The 19,848-nt window shown below is 45.2% G+C and overlaps 1 protein-coding gene and 1 non-coding gene across 2 annotated transcripts; one reads left to right on the forward strand and one right to left on the reverse strand.

Annotated features, from left to right (window-relative positions):
• The first annotated feature begins 9,415 nt into the window (after positions 1 to 9,415).
• Positions 9,416 to 14,585, forward strand: Rps7 (ribosomal protein S7). Its single transcript, XM_034514552.2, has 7 exons — positions 9,416 to 9,538; positions 9,731 to 9,814; positions 9,902 to 9,973; positions 11,096 to 11,239; positions 11,541 to 11,605; positions 13,898 to 14,048; positions 14,475 to 14,585. Exons 2-7 carry the CDS (start codon positions 9,740 to 9,742, stop codon positions 14,550 to 14,552), a joined length of 585 nt encoding a protein of 194 aa, XP_034370443.1. The 5' UTR covers positions 9,416 to 9,538; positions 9,731 to 9,739; the 3' UTR covers positions 14,553 to 14,585.
• Positions 11,861 to 11,970, reverse strand: LOC117717452 (U6 spliceosomal RNA). The gene has a single exon (XR_004607932.1). It is a non-coding gene; the product is annotated as a U6 spliceosomal RNA (small nuclear RNA).
• Positions 14,586 to 19,848: the final 5,263 nt, after the last annotated feature.

Below are 19,848 nucleotides of genomic sequence, written 5' to 3' on the forward strand. Positions count from 1 at the left end.
TCCAGCCCCCAGCACTGATTTCTCTAGTTGATACTTTGGGTCAGGTGACAAGACATAGCTAGATAGTGTTTTGTGGTCTCTGGAGTCAGGCTTTTGACATAAAACTCTGGTTACAGATATAATCACATAAAGGAACGAAGATAGGCTTTAATTTAAGTTGAAATTTGGCAATAAGTACAATAGCTTCTTTGACTTGACCAAGGAAAGCTCATTCTGGGACTGATCGCAGACAATGTAAACAGACCTTAGAGGTGCTGGACCTTGGGAGGGTAATAAAAACAAATTTATTTTTCCTTGGGACAAAGTCTATGTAGCCCTGGCTGTCCTGAAGCTTGCTATGTAGCTCAGACTAGCCTCAAACTCTCAGAAATCTGGTCCTTCTGCCTCCTGAGTGCTGGGATTTAAGACACCCAGCTTCTCCTCAGGCTCCACACCTGGCTTTCCACTGAGATTTCACTCCTTTTCATATTGCTCTAAACCTTTTTACAGATAACGTGCCTGGTTTGGTGTGTGCCAGGGTGAATCTTTCACCCCCTAGCTACTGGGTCATGGAGAGGTAGGTGCAGGCGGTAGATGGAACATTAGGAATGGGACATTGCAAAGTGGATGCACAGGAAAGACAGCATCCATCTCTAGGTTTTGTTGGAGCTTAACTTTTATGGCGATGACTGGCTCTCATTGTGTAGAGTTAAGTCTCAGAAGGAGGCCATCCAATCCTGGGCCCTGAAAAATATCTGTAGGAGAGGGCATTGCACTGAGCCAGCATCAAAAGAACTACCAGAGGCCCCATCTATCTACACCAGTGCTTCTCAACCTTCCCAATGCTGCAACCCTTAAATACAGTTCCTCATGTTGTAGTGACCCCAACTAGAAAACTGCTTGGTTACTACTTTATAACTGTAATTTTGTTACTGTTATGTATGAATCATAATGTAACTACCTAATTTATGGCATATCTGATATTTGACCCCCAAAGGGGTTGAGAACCACAGATTGAGAACAGCTGATCTAGACTAAAGTAAGGCCGTGATCTCCTCACCACTGCAGCTTAAAGCTGGAAGAATGTCATTGACCCTCTGGGCCAAAGCTGCTTTGGAGAGCCACAGTCCCCCTGTTTCCTCAGCTTCCTCTCCAATAGAGAAGGCTTGCAGCTTCTGACTATTGGGTTCCACCTGGCACCATGTGTTATGGTCTGAGGTCTTGAAATCCCCATGTCTGGAGTTTGTGGAGATATTTTACTGTTCATTGAGGTCTTTCTCCAAGAGCCAAGTTATATAGGATCTGGGGCGTAACATGGTAAATAAATGAGTGCTGTGTGTGTGTGTGTGTGTGTGTGTGTGTGTGTGTGTGTGTGTTGGGGTGGGGTGAATGCCTTTAATCCCAGCATTTGGCAGGCAGAGGCAGGTGGATCTCTGAGTTTGAGGCCAGCCTTGTCCACATAATGAGTTCTAGGACAGCTAAGGTTACACGGAGAAACCCTGTTTCAAAAAAAAATAGATACATAGATAGATAGATAGATAGATGATAGATAGATAGATAGATAGATAGATAATAGTCTCACTGTAAAAAGTATCTAAGCAGGCAAAACAGTGCATATCAGTAATCCAAGTTCTCAGGAGGCCGAGTTAGGGGGATTTCAAGATTAAGACTAGCCTGGTCTTCATAGGGAGACATCATCACTTTTTTTTTTTGGCCAGGGCATGGGGGTTGGATGGGGGCATCTCTTTACATAGCTCTGGTTGCCCAGGAACTCACTATGTAGACCAGGCTGTTCTGGAACTTACAGAGATTCCCCCTGCATCTTACTTCCAAGAACTGGGATTAAAGACATGCACTACCAGACCATCACATCCAGCTTGCACGATCTGAATCTCCATGAAATTGTTTGCTTTTGTTTCAGACAGAATCTTCCTACGTAGCCCAAGACAACTGCCTGCTTTCAGTCTTGTGAGTGCTGGGCTTACAGCTGTGTGTTCCCACAGCCAGCCATGTGTATTCTTTCTAAAGAATGAATGATTGCAGCGGTATGTATATGCATGCAGTGTGAGTGTGTGTGAGAGTGTACAACCTGTGTTCCTAAATGCATGTGGTGTTTGCCAATGACGGCCAGAAAAGGTATTTTGTTTTTGTTGTGATAGAACACCCCCAACTAAAGTCAACTTAGGGAAGAAAAGATTTATTTTAGTTAAAAAATCCCAGGTTATAGTGAAGTCCTTGCGGGGACATTGAGGCAGGAGCTTGAAACAGTCCCCAGTCAAGAAGACAAAGACGGAATGCTCATCCCACTCTCTATACTCACACAGTCTAGGACTCATTCTTATCCTTTCAGACTTGATTTGTCACTGGAGAAATGGAGATGAGGTGTCCCATTCACTCCATCCTTGGGACTGCTGTGGAACCATCTATGCTAACCCCTGAAGAACAACATGGTAGAAACACAGTAGAAACTCATTTTCATCCAGTCTCCTTGGCTCCCCTGTCCCTGAGCTCCGAAGTTCATAAGCATGAACTTCAATTCCCAGGCCCACCGTTTGACAGCTCTGTAAATCCAGTGAGTTGCTTATGATCCCTTTCTCCTGCGAAAGATGGAGCTAATGATGCTGGCAGTGGCCAGATATTGACTAAGATACTGTGCACTGTGCCTCTCATGCCGTCAGTCATCTGATGCCTGGGTGCCACATGCCTCCGAATCCTTGTCTTCATTTATGAAGACTCACACTGAGAATGTGCTCCTTGGTCGAATGTATAAGTGATTGGCAGGTTCTCAGTTTATGATATGAAACTGAAGAGCGATTACCCTCCCTCCACCTGATGGGCTCTGGTGTCTGATGATCATGAACTTGTTCCTGTCATTTTTCAGAGCAAGTGACCTTGCAGCTTCGAAGTACAGGCCAGTGACCTCGAGCTCACTAAGCACCTGCTATCCTACGGTTTTCATCTTCATCCCAAGCTGATAAGATCATGATGAAAGCCCTGCCAGCCGCAAGTGGAGGGAGAGAAGGGACCTTCGGTAAAACTCAGTCCATTAACTTTTGATCAAAGACAGGTGCATAAATCCATCTCCTGTGCAGAGGTTCATAACCACCGCTCTGAAGCTCATTATGACACGGCTCTGGAGGGGAAGGAATGACTTTGAAGCTTTTCAGACTTTTTGCTTTTCAGACCCTGAGATAATACATTGCCAACACAGGAGCATTTTAAAGTTTTTGTGACATTTATCTTCTGAGTGTGTGTGTGTGTACGTGTTTGTGTGTTCATGTGTAAGAGTGCACGTGTGTGTATGTGTGTATGTGAGAGGACAACTTGTGGAAGTCACTGTCTTCTCCCATGTGCATCTGAGTGACTGAACTCTGGTCCTCAGCTTGGGGACAAGCACTTTTATATTACTGAGCCATTTCATTGGCTCTTCAGGGGACTTAACAGTATTTTGCACAGTAAAGAACAAGTATTTAAAACTTGGAGACAGGGTTTCATGTGTCCCAAGCTGGCTTAAATTTGGTAAGTAGCTGAAGATGACTTGAACTCCTAATCTTTCCGTCTCTTCCTCTCAAGTGCTGGGATTATACATGAACAACAGCCTTGCAGGCTGTACCTTGCCTGGGCAACTCTATTTTACAAGCAATATTTGGCTCCATTTAAATGCAGAGGCAAAATGGATCTGAACTTAAACACATCATACGTGCGAGGCGCAGACTGACAATTGATTCAGAAAAATGTGAAGTAGATTGGAACCATATGAGCACACAGACACAGACACATTGAAAATACGTCAGCAGCCAGGTAGTGGTGGCACGTGCCTTTAATACCAGCACTCAGGGAGCAGAGGTAGGCAGATCTCTGTGAGTCCAAGGCCAGCCTGGTCTACACAATGAGGTCCAGGCCAGCCAGGCCTCTACAAAGAAGTTCTGGCTCAAAAAAACCAAACCAACCAAACAACCCTACATATTGTATGCATTAAAAGACAAAATGACAGAAGGTTTCCATCTGTCCCCAAGGCTCTGGACTAGCTTGGGCCCCACGCCTGATATTGTTTACTTGAATTGCTATCTGTCATCCATGTGTTTGACCAAGTTCTCCAAAGTCCTGTGATCTTGTACCTCATATCTGTGGCTTCCATAGGGAGTAGAAATAAGGGTTAGATTAGTGCCTTGCCGCCCTGTGAGATGTAGTAATGATGTATCTGGAGAGACAGCTCAGTGATTAAGATCACTTGCTGCTATTGCAAAGAACCAGGTTCGGTTACCAGCATTCATGATGGTTCACAATGATCTGTAACACCAGTTATAGAGGATCCAATGCCTCTTCTGTCCAACATGGGTACCAGGCATGTGCATGGTGCACATATATACATACATGCTGGCAAAACTACTGTTGGGAGTCGCAGTGATTCGCCATTCCAAGATGGCGTGAACATCCTGTCCTCCCACTTGTAAACAACTGACTGCGCAGTTGCAAAAGGCAAAAGCGCGCCAAAAGTCACTGCCCATCCCTGGGCGTAATATGGGGTGATGAGTGAACAGCCAATCAGAAGTGAACACGCCACTCTAGGGTATATATAGCAGTGCCTTTCCCGGGCTTGGGGTCTTTTCCGCTTTTGCTGTTACAAGAAGTAAAGCCTCGTCTGTAGTGATACCCGATTACTGCCTCCGTGTCCTTCTTCGAGGGCGAAGGGGACACAAAAGAGGTGCGCGCAACAAACTACACAATACATTTAAAGCGTTTTTAAAGCTGTATCTCTAAATTTTATCAATATTAGGATGAGAAGGAAATGCTATCAACAACACTACACACATAAATTCAGTAACTTGCATAATCGATCAATTTCCTCAAAAATAGAGAACCATAGCTACCAATTCTTAGCCAATAGGAAATAGATCATTGGAATGTTTTTATATTTTTTTATTTTATGTGCATGAATATTTACCCTGCATGAGTGTCTGTGCTCCGTGTGAGTGCCTGGTGGCTGATGAGGCTAGAAAAGGCCATTAGATCCCTTAGAACCGGATTAACAGAGGGTTTGTGAGCCACATGAGGGCTGGGTATTAAACCCTAGTCTTCCGAAAGAGTAGCCTGTATTCTTAATCACTGAGAAATTTCTCTAGCCCTGAAACAAATTTGAATACACACACACACACACACACACACACACACACACACACACACACCCCTATAGTCCCAGCCCTTGGGAAGTGAAGACAGGATAATCAGGGGTTCCAGGTCATTCTCAGCTACATAGTAATTTCTTGGCCACCTTGGTTTATAAGGAAATTCTGTCTCAAACAAAGAAAGAAAGAAAACAAAATAGAACCTGTAATTTTAAAAACACTTTAGAAACAAGTCTTCAGGTCCAGCTGATTTCACAGGGCAATTCAACCAAATACTTGAATTAGAATGAATGCCCATTCTCCAGTGTTTTTCAGAAAACAGAAGACAAGGAACATTGTGCAACTCGTTTTATTATGCTGGAATTAACCTGATATTGAAGCCAAAACAGAGGGAGGGAAGGAGGGAGGAAGGGAGGGAGGGAGGGAGGGAGGGAGGGAGGGAGGGAGGGATCCAGGGATCAAGGGAGAGAAGGAGGGAGGGATCGAGGGATCAAGGGAGAGAAGGAGGGAGGATGAGTGCCAAATAACCAACCAGCAGGGTGTGGTGGGTTTTACTTGTAATTCCAGCACTTGAAGTCAGACTTATCACAACTTCAAGGCCAGCCTAGTTCCTGGTCAGGGGCTACAAAGTAGAGCTCAGTCTCAAAATATCAAAAAATTGATATTGATTAAGATTGTAAATCATAGCCCAATATCTTTTACAAGCATGACTATAATAAGCCAATATGAAAACAATGTTACTTCATGACTCAATTATGTTTCTCTCTCTCTCTCTCTCTCTCTCTCTCTCTCTCTCTCTCTCTCTCTCTCTCTCTCTCTCTGGTTTTTTTCGAGACAGGGTTTCTCTGTGTAGCCCTGGCTGTCCTGGAACTCACTCTGTAGACCAGGCTGACCTCGAACTCAGAAATCCGCCCGCCTCTGCCTCCCAAGTGCTGGGATTAAAGGCTCTCTCTCTCTCTTTTTTTTTTTTAAAGATTTATTTTATTTATTGGAGTACATTACACTGTAGCTGTCTTCAGACACACCAGAAGAGGGCATTGGATCCCATTACAGACGGTTGTGAGCCACCATGTGGTTGCTGGGAATTGAATTCAGGACCTCTAGAAGAGCAGTCAGTGTTCTTAACTGCTGAGCCATCTCTCCAGCCCTGAATTACATTTTTTTCTAGAGGTGGATAACTGGTTTGATGCTTGTAAATCAATCAATGCTGTCTACCATATTAACAAGCTACAAAGAAAACCTACATGATAATGCTAATTGATCGTTAAAGTATGTGATATAATCCTACCCTCATGCATGTAAAAAAACTTCCTGAAAATACAGCAACAGGAAAGATTTTCCTTAACCTGGTAATGAACAGCCATCTATCTGTCTATCCACCCATCTATGTATAAACCTCTTAACCAATAATACCGTCCTTAGAGACCAACTGTTTCCCCCAGAAGTCTGTTATAATTCCCACTAAACCGAGTCTCTACATAAGAACAAAGAGGCATATAGAGGAGTGGAACAGAAACAGTTCTTCCATGGTCACAAGGATTGGTCAGACAAGACTATACACATTCAAATACACATTTCTTCCTGTCATTTATAACTGTGGGGGAGGAGAATTCATTTTCCCCAATGAAGTGACACTTAGTGTCTCAATCATTGCAGGTCAGGCCTCATGTTCAGGAGTAGGTGGCCAACATATAATGGACTCCTCAGTTTGTGCATGCTTCTATCTCGTTACCATCTCCTGTATTTTTGGGGTGTGTGTGTGGGGGGGTTGTTTTTCTGTTTTGGGTGCCTTTGTTGTTTTATTGAAACTTTGGTTTTTGAGAAAGAACTTAACGTTGGGTGGGTGAAAAGTGGGATAGAGTCTGTAAGGAGTTGGAAGAATATAATCAAAATAAGTTTAAAGTTAAAAATTGTTTTAAAGGCTGGAGAGATGGCTCAGTGGTTAAGAGCACTGACTGCTCTTCCAGAGGTCCTGAGTTCAATTTCCAGCAACCACCTGGTGGCTCACAACCATCTGTAATGCACTTTTCTAGTGTGTGTCTGAAGACAGCTGCAGTGTACTCATATAAATAAAAAAATAAATCTTAAAAAAATGTTTTAAGCTGGGCAGTGGTGGCACACACCTTTAATCCCAGCACTTGGGAGGCAGAGGCAGGCCGATTTCTGAGTTCGAGGCCAGCCTGGTCTACAGAGTGAGTTCCAGGACAGCCAAGGCTATACAGAGAAACCCTGTCTTGAAAGACAAAAAAAAAAAAAAAAAAAAAAAAAAAAAAAAAAAAAAAAAGAAAAGAAAAGAAAAACAAACAAACAAAAATTGTTATATAGCTTCAAAGTTACAGGGATCTACCTGTCCTGAATTCTGGGACTGACTAATGGTAAATGCTGCTATCCTCTGCCTGTGCCTTTAAATATTAGAAAGATTGCAGCCAGGAAGTGGTGGCACATGCCTTTAATCCCAGCACTCACAGGCAGAAGCAGGCTGATCTTTATGAGTTCAAGACCAACCTGGTCTGCAGAGTGAGTTCCAGGACAGCCAGGGCTACACAGAGAAACCCTGTCTTGAAAAAAAAAAAAAGAAAGAAAGAAAGAAAGAAAACAAGACAAAACAAAGTATCTGGCTTGTAGTTGAGTAACAATTTCCCCACTAACCTTGAGAGATAGTAAAACCCAAAAAGCTAAATAATCATCTGCCTCTGCAGCTGGAGAATGTGGAGTAAGTGTACCTGGTGCCGAGTGGCAGGGTCCTAACCTCTCCTTCATGTCCCAGGGTACTATCATCCTTTTCAACTAACTCCCTCAAGTGCACATCTCTCCTCCTTCCACTTTCTCACATTTTTTTGTTATGCAAGTCATAACAACTTGTATTGTATATTTCATCATGTATTTACATAATGTCCTTACCAAACTGCATTCTCCATGATGGCAAGGATTCACTTGTTTTTTAATAACCAGCTTCTAGGCTAAAATGGGCATATTCAATGTGAATCAGGTATGGTTGTCTTGCCTGTCTAGAGCAGAGACTCACTGGGCACAGGAATTTAGGGTGACAGCAGCGGTGGGCATTTCTTAAGTACTGCTTTGAGGAGTTTGTGTTTTGATCCACTCCACGGCAATTTTTCATCCTCAGACCTTTCTTATCGTTCCTGACCTGTCTGTCTGTCTGTCTGTCTCTCTCTCTCTCTCTTACTTTCTTTTTCTTTTTTGATAATGCTCTGACTAAAGGAAATTGTTCCACTCTAGAAAGTGGGCTCCCAGCATCGTCTTCATTCTTTTTTTGCCTCTTTTGGTTTTTCCAGACAAGGTATCTCTGCTGTCCTGTAGACCAGGATGGCCTCAAACTCAAGAGATGTGCCTGCCTCTGCCTTCTGAGTGTTGAGATTAAAGGTTCATTCTGTTTTAGTATTTCTCACTGAAGTGCATTCTCACCGACCTGGCTTCCTTGCTCTCCCGACTTTTCAGGGCATAACTGTCCCTGTTTTGCAGGTAGCCCTGGGAGGCAGAAGTCTGGCCTTCTAGAGCTAACCTGACCATCAGCTTCCGTTATTGGTATTTTCTGTAAATGGATTTTCGTTGTTATTTTGTTTCTTTGAGACAGGGTCTCTACTGCCTTCACTCACAGAGATCCCCCGCCTCTGAATCCTGAGAGCTGGCATGAGCCACCATACTTAGCATTCTCCGCAAATGTTCAACAGGGCAGCTTCATACTTTCCTGGACATGTTGTAGAATCTTCTGCTGTACCAAGCGATATATGTAAAAAACAGGAATGAGTGACTATTATTCAACCCTACCTCACTGATTTGATTCCCTATAGGGAGAACTGAACCCAGTCTGATTCCCGCCCCACCCCCCTCCGCACCTTTTTTTGTTGAGACACGGTTTTTGTATGTAGCCCTGTCTGTCCCGGAACTCTCTTTGTAGACCAGGCTGGCCTCAAACTCAAGAGATTTGCCTGCATCTGCCTCCCGAGTGCTGGGATTATAGACGTGCTCCACCACACTAGGCTGGTCTGATTCCTTTTCATTGTGTTAGCAGAAAACTTAGAGTTAGCTCAGGACTAATTAAACATTTCAAACGTCCCCTCTTCGTGGTGAAGGAAGAGGCTTTCTTTCAGACCCGTTCTCTTCCCTAGGGCCGTCCGTCTGCCACCACTCTACCCAGGACTACAACAACTACGGAGGCTGAGAATTTTCACAAACTGAACCAAACGCTGACTACTCCGAGGAACAAGCGAAACCGGCACGCTCATTCTCCGGAATTATTTCCCAGTACGGAACTGTTTCCCAGAACACTCTAGGCGTTCTACCACTTTTCAGAAGAGCTTCCTGTTTCCACCCATCTACTTCCGCTGTCCCCACCTCTTTTTTTTTCCGCCACCCGGATATGAGCTGTTCTCGCGAGAGCTGTGCCTCTTTCTAAGCCGGCACTCCGTAAGGTAGGTTCACGGCCCGCAATGTGGCCGTGGTTTTTCGCAGAGTTTGGGGGAAAAGACTCTTGGGGAGCCCTCCGGGGCGGCAGGCCCTGCGTCCCGGGTGGGGATGCAGCGGATTATCTGCCCTGCACCCGTAGATGGCCCCGGTCTGGCGGCCCGCGCCCTAAGTGACCGGTGACACCTTCCTCCCCTCAGGACGAAGCCATGTTCAGCTCGAGCGCCAAGATTGTGAAGCCCAATGGCGAGAAGCCGGACGAGTTCGAGTCTGGCATCTCTCAGGTGAGCTTGTGTCCTTGGTCCCCCCTGATTGGTAGACCTCCGGGTCCCCTGACCCCGGCATGGCGCCCACGTTGTCTGTATTCGCAGGCGCTGCTCGAGCTGGAGATGAACTCCGATCTCAAGGCGCAGCTGCGGGAACTCAACATCACCGCAGCGAAGGTGAGCGGGGACCCCGGGGTGCGCGCACTGCCCACGAGTGTGGCTGACACCCTCCTGGAGGCCGGCCTTCACTCCCGGGGCAAGGACCGCAGGCACGCAAAGTTCCCCGTGCAGGGCATTCTCACTCTTTATAAGTTACTGCTTCTTCCTGCTATTGGTTGCTGTTTTTTGTTTTGTTTTGTTTTTTTTTTTCTTTCTCTTCTCTGCTCACTGACTTGAAACTTGAACTTTTTGCAAGTGTCTAGACCCAGTACGACTCCAAACTGGACAGTCGTTTGACGATCAGTGGGTGTTTTCTGAGTTTGGGGTTTGCTAGGTGTTTTGTTTTAATATTTTGTAAGTCTTAGTATTTTGCTTCTGTTTATGTATCTGCGCCTGTGTACTCCTAGAACTCCCAGCACAACGAGTGGTTGTGCTGGGAACTGAACCTGAGTCCTGTGCTCTCAACCGCCACGGCTCAGCCACCTCTAGACCCAGGATTAGTGTTTCTATTGAATTTTTTGGTCAGTTTCATTCTGTTGGACGGTTTTGAATTTGAAGCTCCCTAGGCCATGGTGGATTTAAAGTTAAGTTTTGTAGATGCTTCAATCTTGTTGGGAGATCCTGAGATAGCACATGGCAAGAGTCATGGTCTGACCCAAATCACCAGACAAAATCTTTTCTAACCTAGGCTGGCCTCCCAACTTGCTTTGTAGTTGAGGCTGGCCTTGAACTCCTATCTCTACCTCTCCAGTGCTAGGATGATGGGCATAGATTTCTGCTGGCCTTTAGTGTCTCTTACCAGAGAGTCACCAGGATTGTGGGATTGCATTTTAGTGATCTCTTCAGGTGGGTAAGTATATCCTGGAGAGTCCACCTTAGAATCCACTTAGCACCTCAAAATGAGGGTCAGGTTTTAACTTGTGAACCCCTAGACTATGTACAAACCATAGGAGATTGTTTGAGGGGGAAGTTGTTTGCTGGTGTGGCAGAGCCTAACTTTAATGCTGGCACTTGGGAGGCAGAGGCAGGTCTACAAGGACTGCCTCAGAAGGGGTGGGTCCTCCAGGTGGTATTTGAGCGGTGCTGTTTCAATGGGGTAGATGGCGGTTAAGGACTTAAAATTGACATTTTTCCTCCTAGGAAATCGAGGTTGGTGGTGGTCGGAAAGCTATCATAATTTTTGTACCAGTTCCTCAGCTTAAATCTTTCCAGAAAATCCAAGTCCGGCTAGTTCGTGAATTGGAGAAGAAGTTCAGTGGGAAGCATGTAGTCTTTATTGCTCAGGTATCTGCTCAGTTTCCTATATTCTGAAGTCCTGGGGTTTAAGTTCTGTTGGTGTTGGGGTGAGGCCAGTGAAGTCTGCTGGCTCTGGGAGTAGCAGTCTGGAGGGGCTGATGAGTGACAGGAGTTCAGATGAAGTGTAGGCTGATGGGAAAGAGGAGTGCTGCGGGCATTTCAGTGTGCCGAGTAGTGGGCTGTTGGGGATGTGGCCACATAGGTATTTTTATATTTAAAGTAGTTGGAGATTTCTTGTCTTTACATCAGCTCACTGTTTTGTTTATTTTTATTATGATTCACTTTAAAGAGGAGGATTCTGCCCAAGCCAACCCGGAAAAGCCGTACGAAAAATAAGCAGAAGCGCCCCAGAAGGTGAGTGCTGTGCTTGCCTGGGCCATGTTCTCCACACTCACTGGCTGTTGATTTGTGTAAGGCAGTGAGTGAGTGCAGCTTGTCATGATGTTGAGTCCTCTCGTTACATGTGTGCAGGTGGGATTCTTTCTAGATAGAAAGTTTTAGTGGGTTCGCATGCACGCACGCTGTGTGGTGTCCATTGTAGGTCAGTGGTACCACACAGGTGAGGCTTGATTTATTCTGTCGTCAAAGGAGAAAGTATCTTTTTAAAAAAAAAATATGGAACTCTTCATGAAATTGTGTGTTATCCTTGCGCAAGGGCCATGCTAATCTTCTCTGTATCATTCCAGTTGTTTTAGTATATGTGCTGCCAAAGCAAGCACAAGTTTTTTTTTGTTTGTTTGTTTGTTTTATTTTTTTTTGTTTTTTTTTTTTTAAGACAGGGCTTCTTTGTGTACATAGCCTCATGTGTCCTGGAACTTGTTCTGTAGACCAGGGGAGAAGAGCATGGGTGGGTTTCCTGGTGCTAGGATGACAGGGCCATATTACTCCTATTTGAAGGTGCTGATGGTCACTTCACACATCAGTCATTAGATTTGGGCCTTCTGTTAATGTCGTAATTATAACAGACTGTACTGTGGGTCCCTGCAGACCCTCAGGGCCAGAAGTGTGGTTTCCCCTTATAACTGCTAAAGGCAATCTACTCTTGACACATATAGTTCATATTGTGAGGTGGTGCTTTTGAGACCATGAACTTGTGCAGCCAACATTGCCCTTAAACTCCTGTCCTGTTAGGTACTGACATCACAGGTGTACACCACTATGCCCTGTGTATTAATGGTAAAAATTTGTCTTAAGACTGAATTGTCTTGTTTTGAAAGCCATTGGAAAATAGCTGGGAATTGGGAGTGTGGATAAATTCTGTGTGCAGGAAGGGAGAGGTTCACTGATGGAGCCACAGTCTTTGAGCTGGTAGACTGGTGGGATTTTTACCATGATACTTAGTGGTTCTTGGAGCCTGGTCATAATTGCACATGAAATAGCCCATGCGTAGTAGAGCTGAGATTGCCTGCCGTGGCTGCAGTCTTCCCAGTGACTGTTGATTCTGCTCTTGATCCCAGATCCCTGGCGGGTTGTGGTGGTCCTGTATTAATGTCTCCAGACTCCAACTTTGTTGTGCTGGATTTTGAGTTAACTCTAGAATTACTTGGTTTTAGTTTCTGTTTTAAGGGAGCAAGCGTCCACATTGGTACACCTTACTAGTGTGGTGAGAAGCCATCTATCTGATTACTAGATGATGCTTCCTTCCAAATGTACAGGAGGGTGAATGAAGCAGCATGCCTGCTACTTGGTATGTGCTATTTAGACTGAAAGCCATAACCCCAGTCTCCCAAAGTTTGGGATCACAGGTGGTTCTTGACTAGGGAGAGTGGCTTTTCAGTGGTGTGGAAGTGGCATGCATTCTGGAGACACTAGTTAGGTTCTTGAGTTTAGTGCATTTCCCAGGCCACAGTTGTGTCATGAATAGTCACAGCTCCCAAGTGCCATTCAGTCACCAGATATAACACCTGGCTCCTGTAGTGATCTCTTGGTAAGCTAGGATACTTGGTAGGTAGGTCAGGTGTGTTAAATGTCTGGCTGGAATATTTCCACCTGTGATTAGTCAGGGAGTTATTGTGGAGCTTGCCTGGCCTTGGGGAGGTTGGGATTCTTTGAGAAGCAAGAATCCATTGGAACTTAATGTCAGGGCCAGTGTCAGATCTGAGATAGAACAGTCTTTGGAGGGGTTTTGTTTGATCATAATACATGAGTTCATTGGTCACTTGGAGGCAAGGGAAAGAGCTTTGAGAGGTTTGATTAGGTGAATCACATGTCCAGTTTTTTTTTTAAACTTCAGCTGTGTGTGGATTTAAAGAGTTTACTGCAGATTAGCATAGTAAGATGAAAGGATGAGCTAACCCCATCCCCAAGATTTCCATACTCTAGATGGCTTGTATGTGTGGATTGCCAGGGTGTCACTTAAAGCCTATGGCTTTGGGAATCAGTCATGGCTTGCTTGCCATTCAAAAGTTGTAGTGTCTCTGGGACACTAAATAGCTGTTTAGGAGCCAAATGTGTTTTGAGACGAGGACTCCTGGTTGGCCTTGAAGTCAGGGAATCCTGTCTCACTTGCCCAAGTGTTTGTGTCACAGGTGTACGCCATGACACTTGGCTCAATGTTAATTTGATTTCAGGAATTCAGGACTTGTTATTACTTTTTATTCCAAGGGTTCCTTCTGCCAGGTATCTTACTTTTGTCACTTTTTTCAGCCGCACCCTGACAGCAGTGCATGACGCCATCCTTGAGGACTTGGTCTTCCCAAGTGAAATTGTGGGCAAGAGGATCCGTGTGAAACTGGATGGCAGCCGGCTCATAAAAGTTCATTTAGACAAAGCACAGCAGAACAACGTGGAGCACAAGGTAAGGGCATAACATTCGTAGGAAGGTTCAGCCACTAGGAACAGCAGTTTATGGTCCTTAGTCTCCATCATTCCTCTCCTTTTGTCTGATTCTGTGTCCATTTTATGTTGGAGATGCTTTAGAAACTGGAACACTAGCAAGCTGGTCTGTGGGTTCCAGTTTCAGGGAGGACAGATAATGTGAGAACTTGGATGGAGAGTGGTATGGTAGAATAAGGGAGCTGTCTTGTTGCTCCCTGGGTCCCCAGGTAGCTTGGTTTGGGTGGTGTGAACGAGCACACTGTATTGGTCCTACCTCAGTGTTGGGATTAGGCTGTGCCCAGGTCAGACATTCCAGGGTTTTTGAAGAGGGAAACCACATACAGTACACTATTCAGGGCTATTGTATATTGGAAAAATTAGTGATGAATTCTATCTTCTTTTGCAGGTTGAAACTTTTTCTGGTGTGTACAAGAAGCTCACAGGCAAGGATGTTAATTTTGAATTCCCAGAGTTTCAGTTGTAAAGAAAATGACTGAATAAAGTGTCATTCATAGTATTCAGTTGTAGTTATCTTTTTCAAAATCTCAGGGCATGGGTGCATGACAGCAAGTAGCCTCCTGAATGAGCTGAAATTTTCAAGAGAAACTTGGAAGATGAAAAACGCACCTGAAGCCAGTCATGTTGATAGCTATAATTACATGTCAAAACGGGGATGGGTGGGGGTGGGGGTGGGACTTGCTGTATTTGTAGCAAACTAGTGAGTATATTATCTCTTAGAATGTGCAGGTCAGTGCCCTGCATCCATGGTGTTGTGAAACAGTCTGGGGGTTTGCACTCGCTTGGAACTTCACTGCCCTCCAACTTCCCTTTTTTTTTATTGCAACTGTCCACGTTTTCTGTCCTGTGTCTGTCTTTGGAACAGGATCTCACTGTAGTGCAGGCTGTCCTGGGTTTGCTTCCCACAAGTTCAGCAAGTTAGGATTAAGTCCCCATCAGGTTAAATGGAAACAGGTATTGTCCACAAGGTCAAGGCCTTGAGTGAGGAAGCTCCCAGTACAGATCACAAGCTACAGGTGGAGCGGATGTAGAGAGGTGGCTGCTCCATTCCCAAGCCTTAGGTTATGGCATTAATTATTGCTTGATAAAGGAACAAGAGGCAGCCCATATGCTGTGCTTGGCCCTTCCAGCACCTTTTATGTGGAGCAGCTCCTGTTTGTTCAGGCCTTCTAAAACCTGACAGACACTGACTAGAGGCTGGTTTTCAGGCTTTTGGTGTGTGACTTTGTGAGACAGTGGGCTGTGAGAAGCGGCTGGGTGCTTGGTCGAAAACAAGCTTGGAACCCCTGAACCTTATTGGATGGCAGGAGTTCAGCTCTGCTCCCAGGCCCTGGTTTTCATTTAGCTTCAGCTCTCCAACAACCCCTCCCACAGAGAAGTCTACGGCCAACAGTCACAAGGAACAGGCCTCAGGCCCTAGAGAGTTATATACTAATGAGGTACCTTAAGGCCAGAGGGTGGAGCCAATCAAGCATTCTTCCCCAGCCCCTCCCTGGTATTTAACTCAAGTCGCCCTGGGTTTGGAGGGGGGTGTGTGCGTGCGCTCATCCAGATCCATCCACCATCTGCCATGACATTAAAGCCTGTAAAAACTGTGGACTTTCTCGTGTTTGGGGCTGCTCTGTGAGGAGCTGTGGAGAGGCCTTTAGTGAGCCACAGCTGCTGCGCCTATCGTCTTCCAGCCTGGAGGGACTCCATCTTCCCAGCAGCACTACCTACACTCACTCAAAGGTCTGCATAGACTACATGTATGGTGGTGAATTTGGTGTTAGCCAGTGTTCATCATAGAAGGTCTCAAGTGAAAAAGCAGCTGAACCAATGGCTCGGTGGTTTGGGGTCTCCCGGATGTTCTTCCAGAGAACCTGGATTCTGTACCTAATGATCACATTTTGACTCAAGTTCCAAGGGATCTAATTTTCTAGCCTCTCTGAGCACCAGGCACGGAACTGCTCATACATATATGCAGACAAAACATCAGTGCACATAAAGGTAATTCTTAAGAATAGTAGTTACCAGGCAGAACATGCCTGACGAGTATTGCTGTTAGTCTAGAAGCTGAGGTGAACAGGAGCTCATCTTGATCTTGGGACCACGAATCTACCCCCCTGAGACAGACCTATATTGTATAAGGTGACAAAGGTTATCCAGGAATTGGCTAAGGCAGTATTGGGGAGTATTGCAGTTTTAAACAGTTATGAAGATGTTTGGGTTAAGTGGGAATTTTTAGTAAGACAGGATGTGAGTGTCGAACTTATATAACCCTCACATGAATATTGTGACTTGAAAGTTGATGCAGAATGACCAGCAGTGGGAAGACCTGTGTACCTTGTGTCCCCAACCCCAGTTTCATCCTTCATGCCCCTCAGTTTCCCCAGCACTAAATGGAGCTCAGACTATGCTTGACCTCACTGGCTTGCCTCTGCTTTTTTGAGGTGGTCTGGAACTCCAAGAAATCTGTATTTGCCAGCCTTTGCCTCAGTGGCTACTAGGATTAAAGGCATGAGCCACTAGGCTCAGCTCTTCCTCTGTATTACTCTGTAGTCTGTGTTGGCCTTGGGTTTGTGACTGCCATGCTTTGTTTGCTTCCTATATGCTGAGATTACAGTTAGGACCAGCATAGGCTTTACAGACCTATAATGTCTATAGTCACAGAATGTGAGGTAAAGGCAGGAAGATCAGCCGTTCAAGGTCATCCCCAAGATAAAGTTTGAGCCCTCAAACAGCTTTGTGTGGTGCACACTAAGGCCATCACTCTGCAGGCAGAGGCACCCTAGTATACATGTTGAGAACAGCCAGCTCCAAAGTGGGACCCGATCTCAAAAGCAAGAATGCTCTTAGCTGAGGTGATTGGAGATTAAAAAGTTACTAGCTTCCCCCACAACCTCCCAGAGAGGGTTTCTCTGTGTAGCCCTGGCTGTCCTGGGACTCTACACCAGGCTGGCCTCCAACACAGAAATCCGCTTGCCTCTGCCTCCCAAGTGCTGGGATTAAAGGCGTGCACCACCACTGCCCGGCTTTTTTTTTTTTTTTTTTTTTTTTAATTATTTATTTTATTTATATGAGTACACTGTCAATGTCTTCAGACACCAGAAGAAGGCTTCAGATCCCATTAGAGATGGTTGTGAACCACCATGTGGTTGCTGGGAATTGAACTCAGGACCTCTGGAAGAACAGTCAGTGCTCCTAACCTCCGAGCCATCTCTCCAGCCCCAGTTATTAGCTTTTTAAACAGCTGGACATTACATTGCTGTCAACTTTTCCAAGCTAACCATATTAACAAGACAAGTATCTTTTAATCCTGACATTAAGGCAGAGGCAGACAGATCTTTGTGAGTTCTAGGCCAGGCTGCTCTATGTACTTCCAGAACAGCTAAAGCTACATGATGAGACCCTGTCTCCACCACAACCAAACAAAACTAGTATCTTGTCAATAAAGGCCCAGTATTACTATTATCCATCAAACTTTTAAAAAAGCTGGGTGGTAATGGTACCTGCCTTTAATCCCAGCATTCCAGAGGCAGGTGGATCTCTGAGTTCAAGGCCAGTCTGGCCTATACAAAGAAACCCTGTCTTCAAAACCAAAACAAAATGCCATTTGAATGTGTTCTTGTCCCAGTGTTGGTGTGGAGTCAAGACAAATGGGAGCTCATCTTTTGTCCACATGTGGGTTTGTAACACTCAAAGCTGCTGAGTCACCTTCCTGGCTTATTAAACTCTTGTGTGGGCCAGAGACTTTATATGTAGGCAAGGCTGGCCTTGAAGCCGTGTAGATCAGCTGCCTGTGTCCATAGCCCTGGGATTAACTTTACTACTGGTGATTATGTTGATATAAAGTACAGGTTTCTATAATGCAAAACCCTAGGTTTGATTACCAGCATACTGTCCCCATAACAGGACTGAAATACCACAAACAGTTACAGAAGTTATATGTGAACAGATCTAATGGAGGTTTTAACATTAGAGGAACTCGCAGAGGACTCATGTTCAATTCCCAACATGTACTGGCTGACTCAAACTGTCTTAAGTTCCAGGGAGCTGATGTCCTAGTCTCTGGGGCCACCAGTCAGCCACACACATGGAAGGCACATACACCATGGAGGCAAACAATCTTTAGAAAAGACATTACCATATGCTGGTGAAGCTGTTTGAGCTGCTTGTGCTTTTTACTGCCCAGTGAGGACCCCTGGGAGTTACCTGACAGTGTACAGGACACACTGAAAAGTGTATGAAGCACAGTTACTTCTGTTACTGTGATCATAAAATTGGGTTCTTGAGGCCCCAGCCCTCCTTGAGCTTCTGGCAGTTAGCGGTTACTTGGTATGAGGAGATTGCTGGATACCAGGGAGGCGTTGTCTTAAGTTTTGGAGCCACTAAGTTAACCATGCTCCAGTAAACAGTGTCACCCAAGCTCATGCAAGCACCATAAGTAAACTATGTTTACAAATGGAAATATTGGACTGGTGAGATGGCTCAGCGGTTAAGAGCACTGACTGTTCTTCCAGAGGTCATGGGTTCAAATCCCAGCCACCACATGGTGGCTCACAACCATCTGCAATGAGATCTGATGCCCTTCTATGGGGTGTCTGAAGACAGCTACAGTGTACTTACATGTAATAAATAAATAAAAACCTTTAAAAAAATGGAAATATTGTCAACCTGTCACAAGCGAGACTCATCTGAAATGAGGAAATATGAAAATGCCTCCCTAAGATCCAACTGTAAAACATTTTCTTTGTGATTGATGGGGGAAGGGCCCAGACCATTCTGGCTGGTATTAACTCTGGGCTGATGGTTCTGGTTCTATATGAAAGAAGACTGAGCAAGCCAGTAAGCAGCACCCCTCCATGGCCTCTGCATCAGCTCCTGCCTCCAGGTTTCTGCCCTACTTGAGTTCCTGTCCTGACTTCCTTCAGTGATGGACTATGGTGTGGAAGATAAGCCAAACAAACTCTTTCCTCTCCAACTTGCTTTTGGTCATGGTGTTTCATCATAGCAATAGGAACCCTAACTAAGACAGACAGTTCATAGGTAAAGAGCAGTGGCTGTTCTTGTGGAGGGTGGGAGTTCATTTCCCAGCATCCATAGCAGGTCACAGCTGTCTGTACTTCTAGTTTAAGGGGATCTGACACCCTCTTCTGGCCTAAGGCACTGCACACATGTGGTGCACAGGCGTGCATGCAGGCAAAACACCTGAAACAAAATAAAATAAAAAAAACTCTAAGAAGCTGTGGGGCATTTGTTGGGGAGAAGGGAACTAGCAGAAGTGGGAAGAGTAAGAGGGTCATGAGTGAATGTGACTAAACATGCCACTTGTACAGAATTATCCTCTTGAACATGGCTGCCACCCTCAGAGCAACAGAGACTACCAAGAGACCCTGAGGATCAGGCCTGTTGATTTGGATGTTTCTTCACAAGAGAGATGGGGGATAGCCGGGCGGTGGTGGTGCACGCCTTTAATTTCTGAGTTCGAGGCCAGCCTGGTCTACAAAGTGAGTTCCAGGACAGCCAGGGCTACACAGAGAAACCTTGTCTCGAAAAAATCCAAAAAAAGAAAAAAGAGAGAGAGAGAGAGAGAGAGAGAGAGAGAGAGAGAGAGAGAGAGAGAGAGAGAGGATGAAGACTGGGCCCTCACCTGATCTCAGTCACATGTGACCTCTGACCTCCCAGCCAGCTATATATAATTCTGCCATAATTGCACACAACATCAGGGCTGGGAAATGTGCTGTAGTATCACAGAAAGTACAGGCCAATGGACACTACCT

This window comes from Arvicanthis niloticus, chromosome 11 (genome assembly GCF_011762505.2).
Source record: "Arvicanthis niloticus isolate mArvNil1 chromosome 11, mArvNil1.pat.X, whole genome shotgun sequence".
Lineage (NCBI taxonomy): Eukaryota > Metazoa > Chordata > Mammalia > Rodentia > Muridae > Arvicanthis > Arvicanthis niloticus.

Bases quoted from the DNA above. Each gene is read 5' to 3' on its own strand.
- Rps7 (XM_034514552.2), top strand. From the start codon at position 9,740: ATGTTCAGCTCGAGCGCCAAGATTGTGAAGCCCAATGGCGAGAAGCCG. The intron at 9,974-11,095 runs GTGAGCGGGGAC...TTTTCCTCCTAG, and splicing joins TCAACATCACCGCAGCGAAG to GAAATCGAGGTTGGTGGTGG. The intron at 11,240-11,540 runs GTATCTGCTCAG...TTCACTTTAAAG, and splicing joins ATGTAGTCTTTATTGCTCAG to AGGAGGATTCTGCCCAAGCC.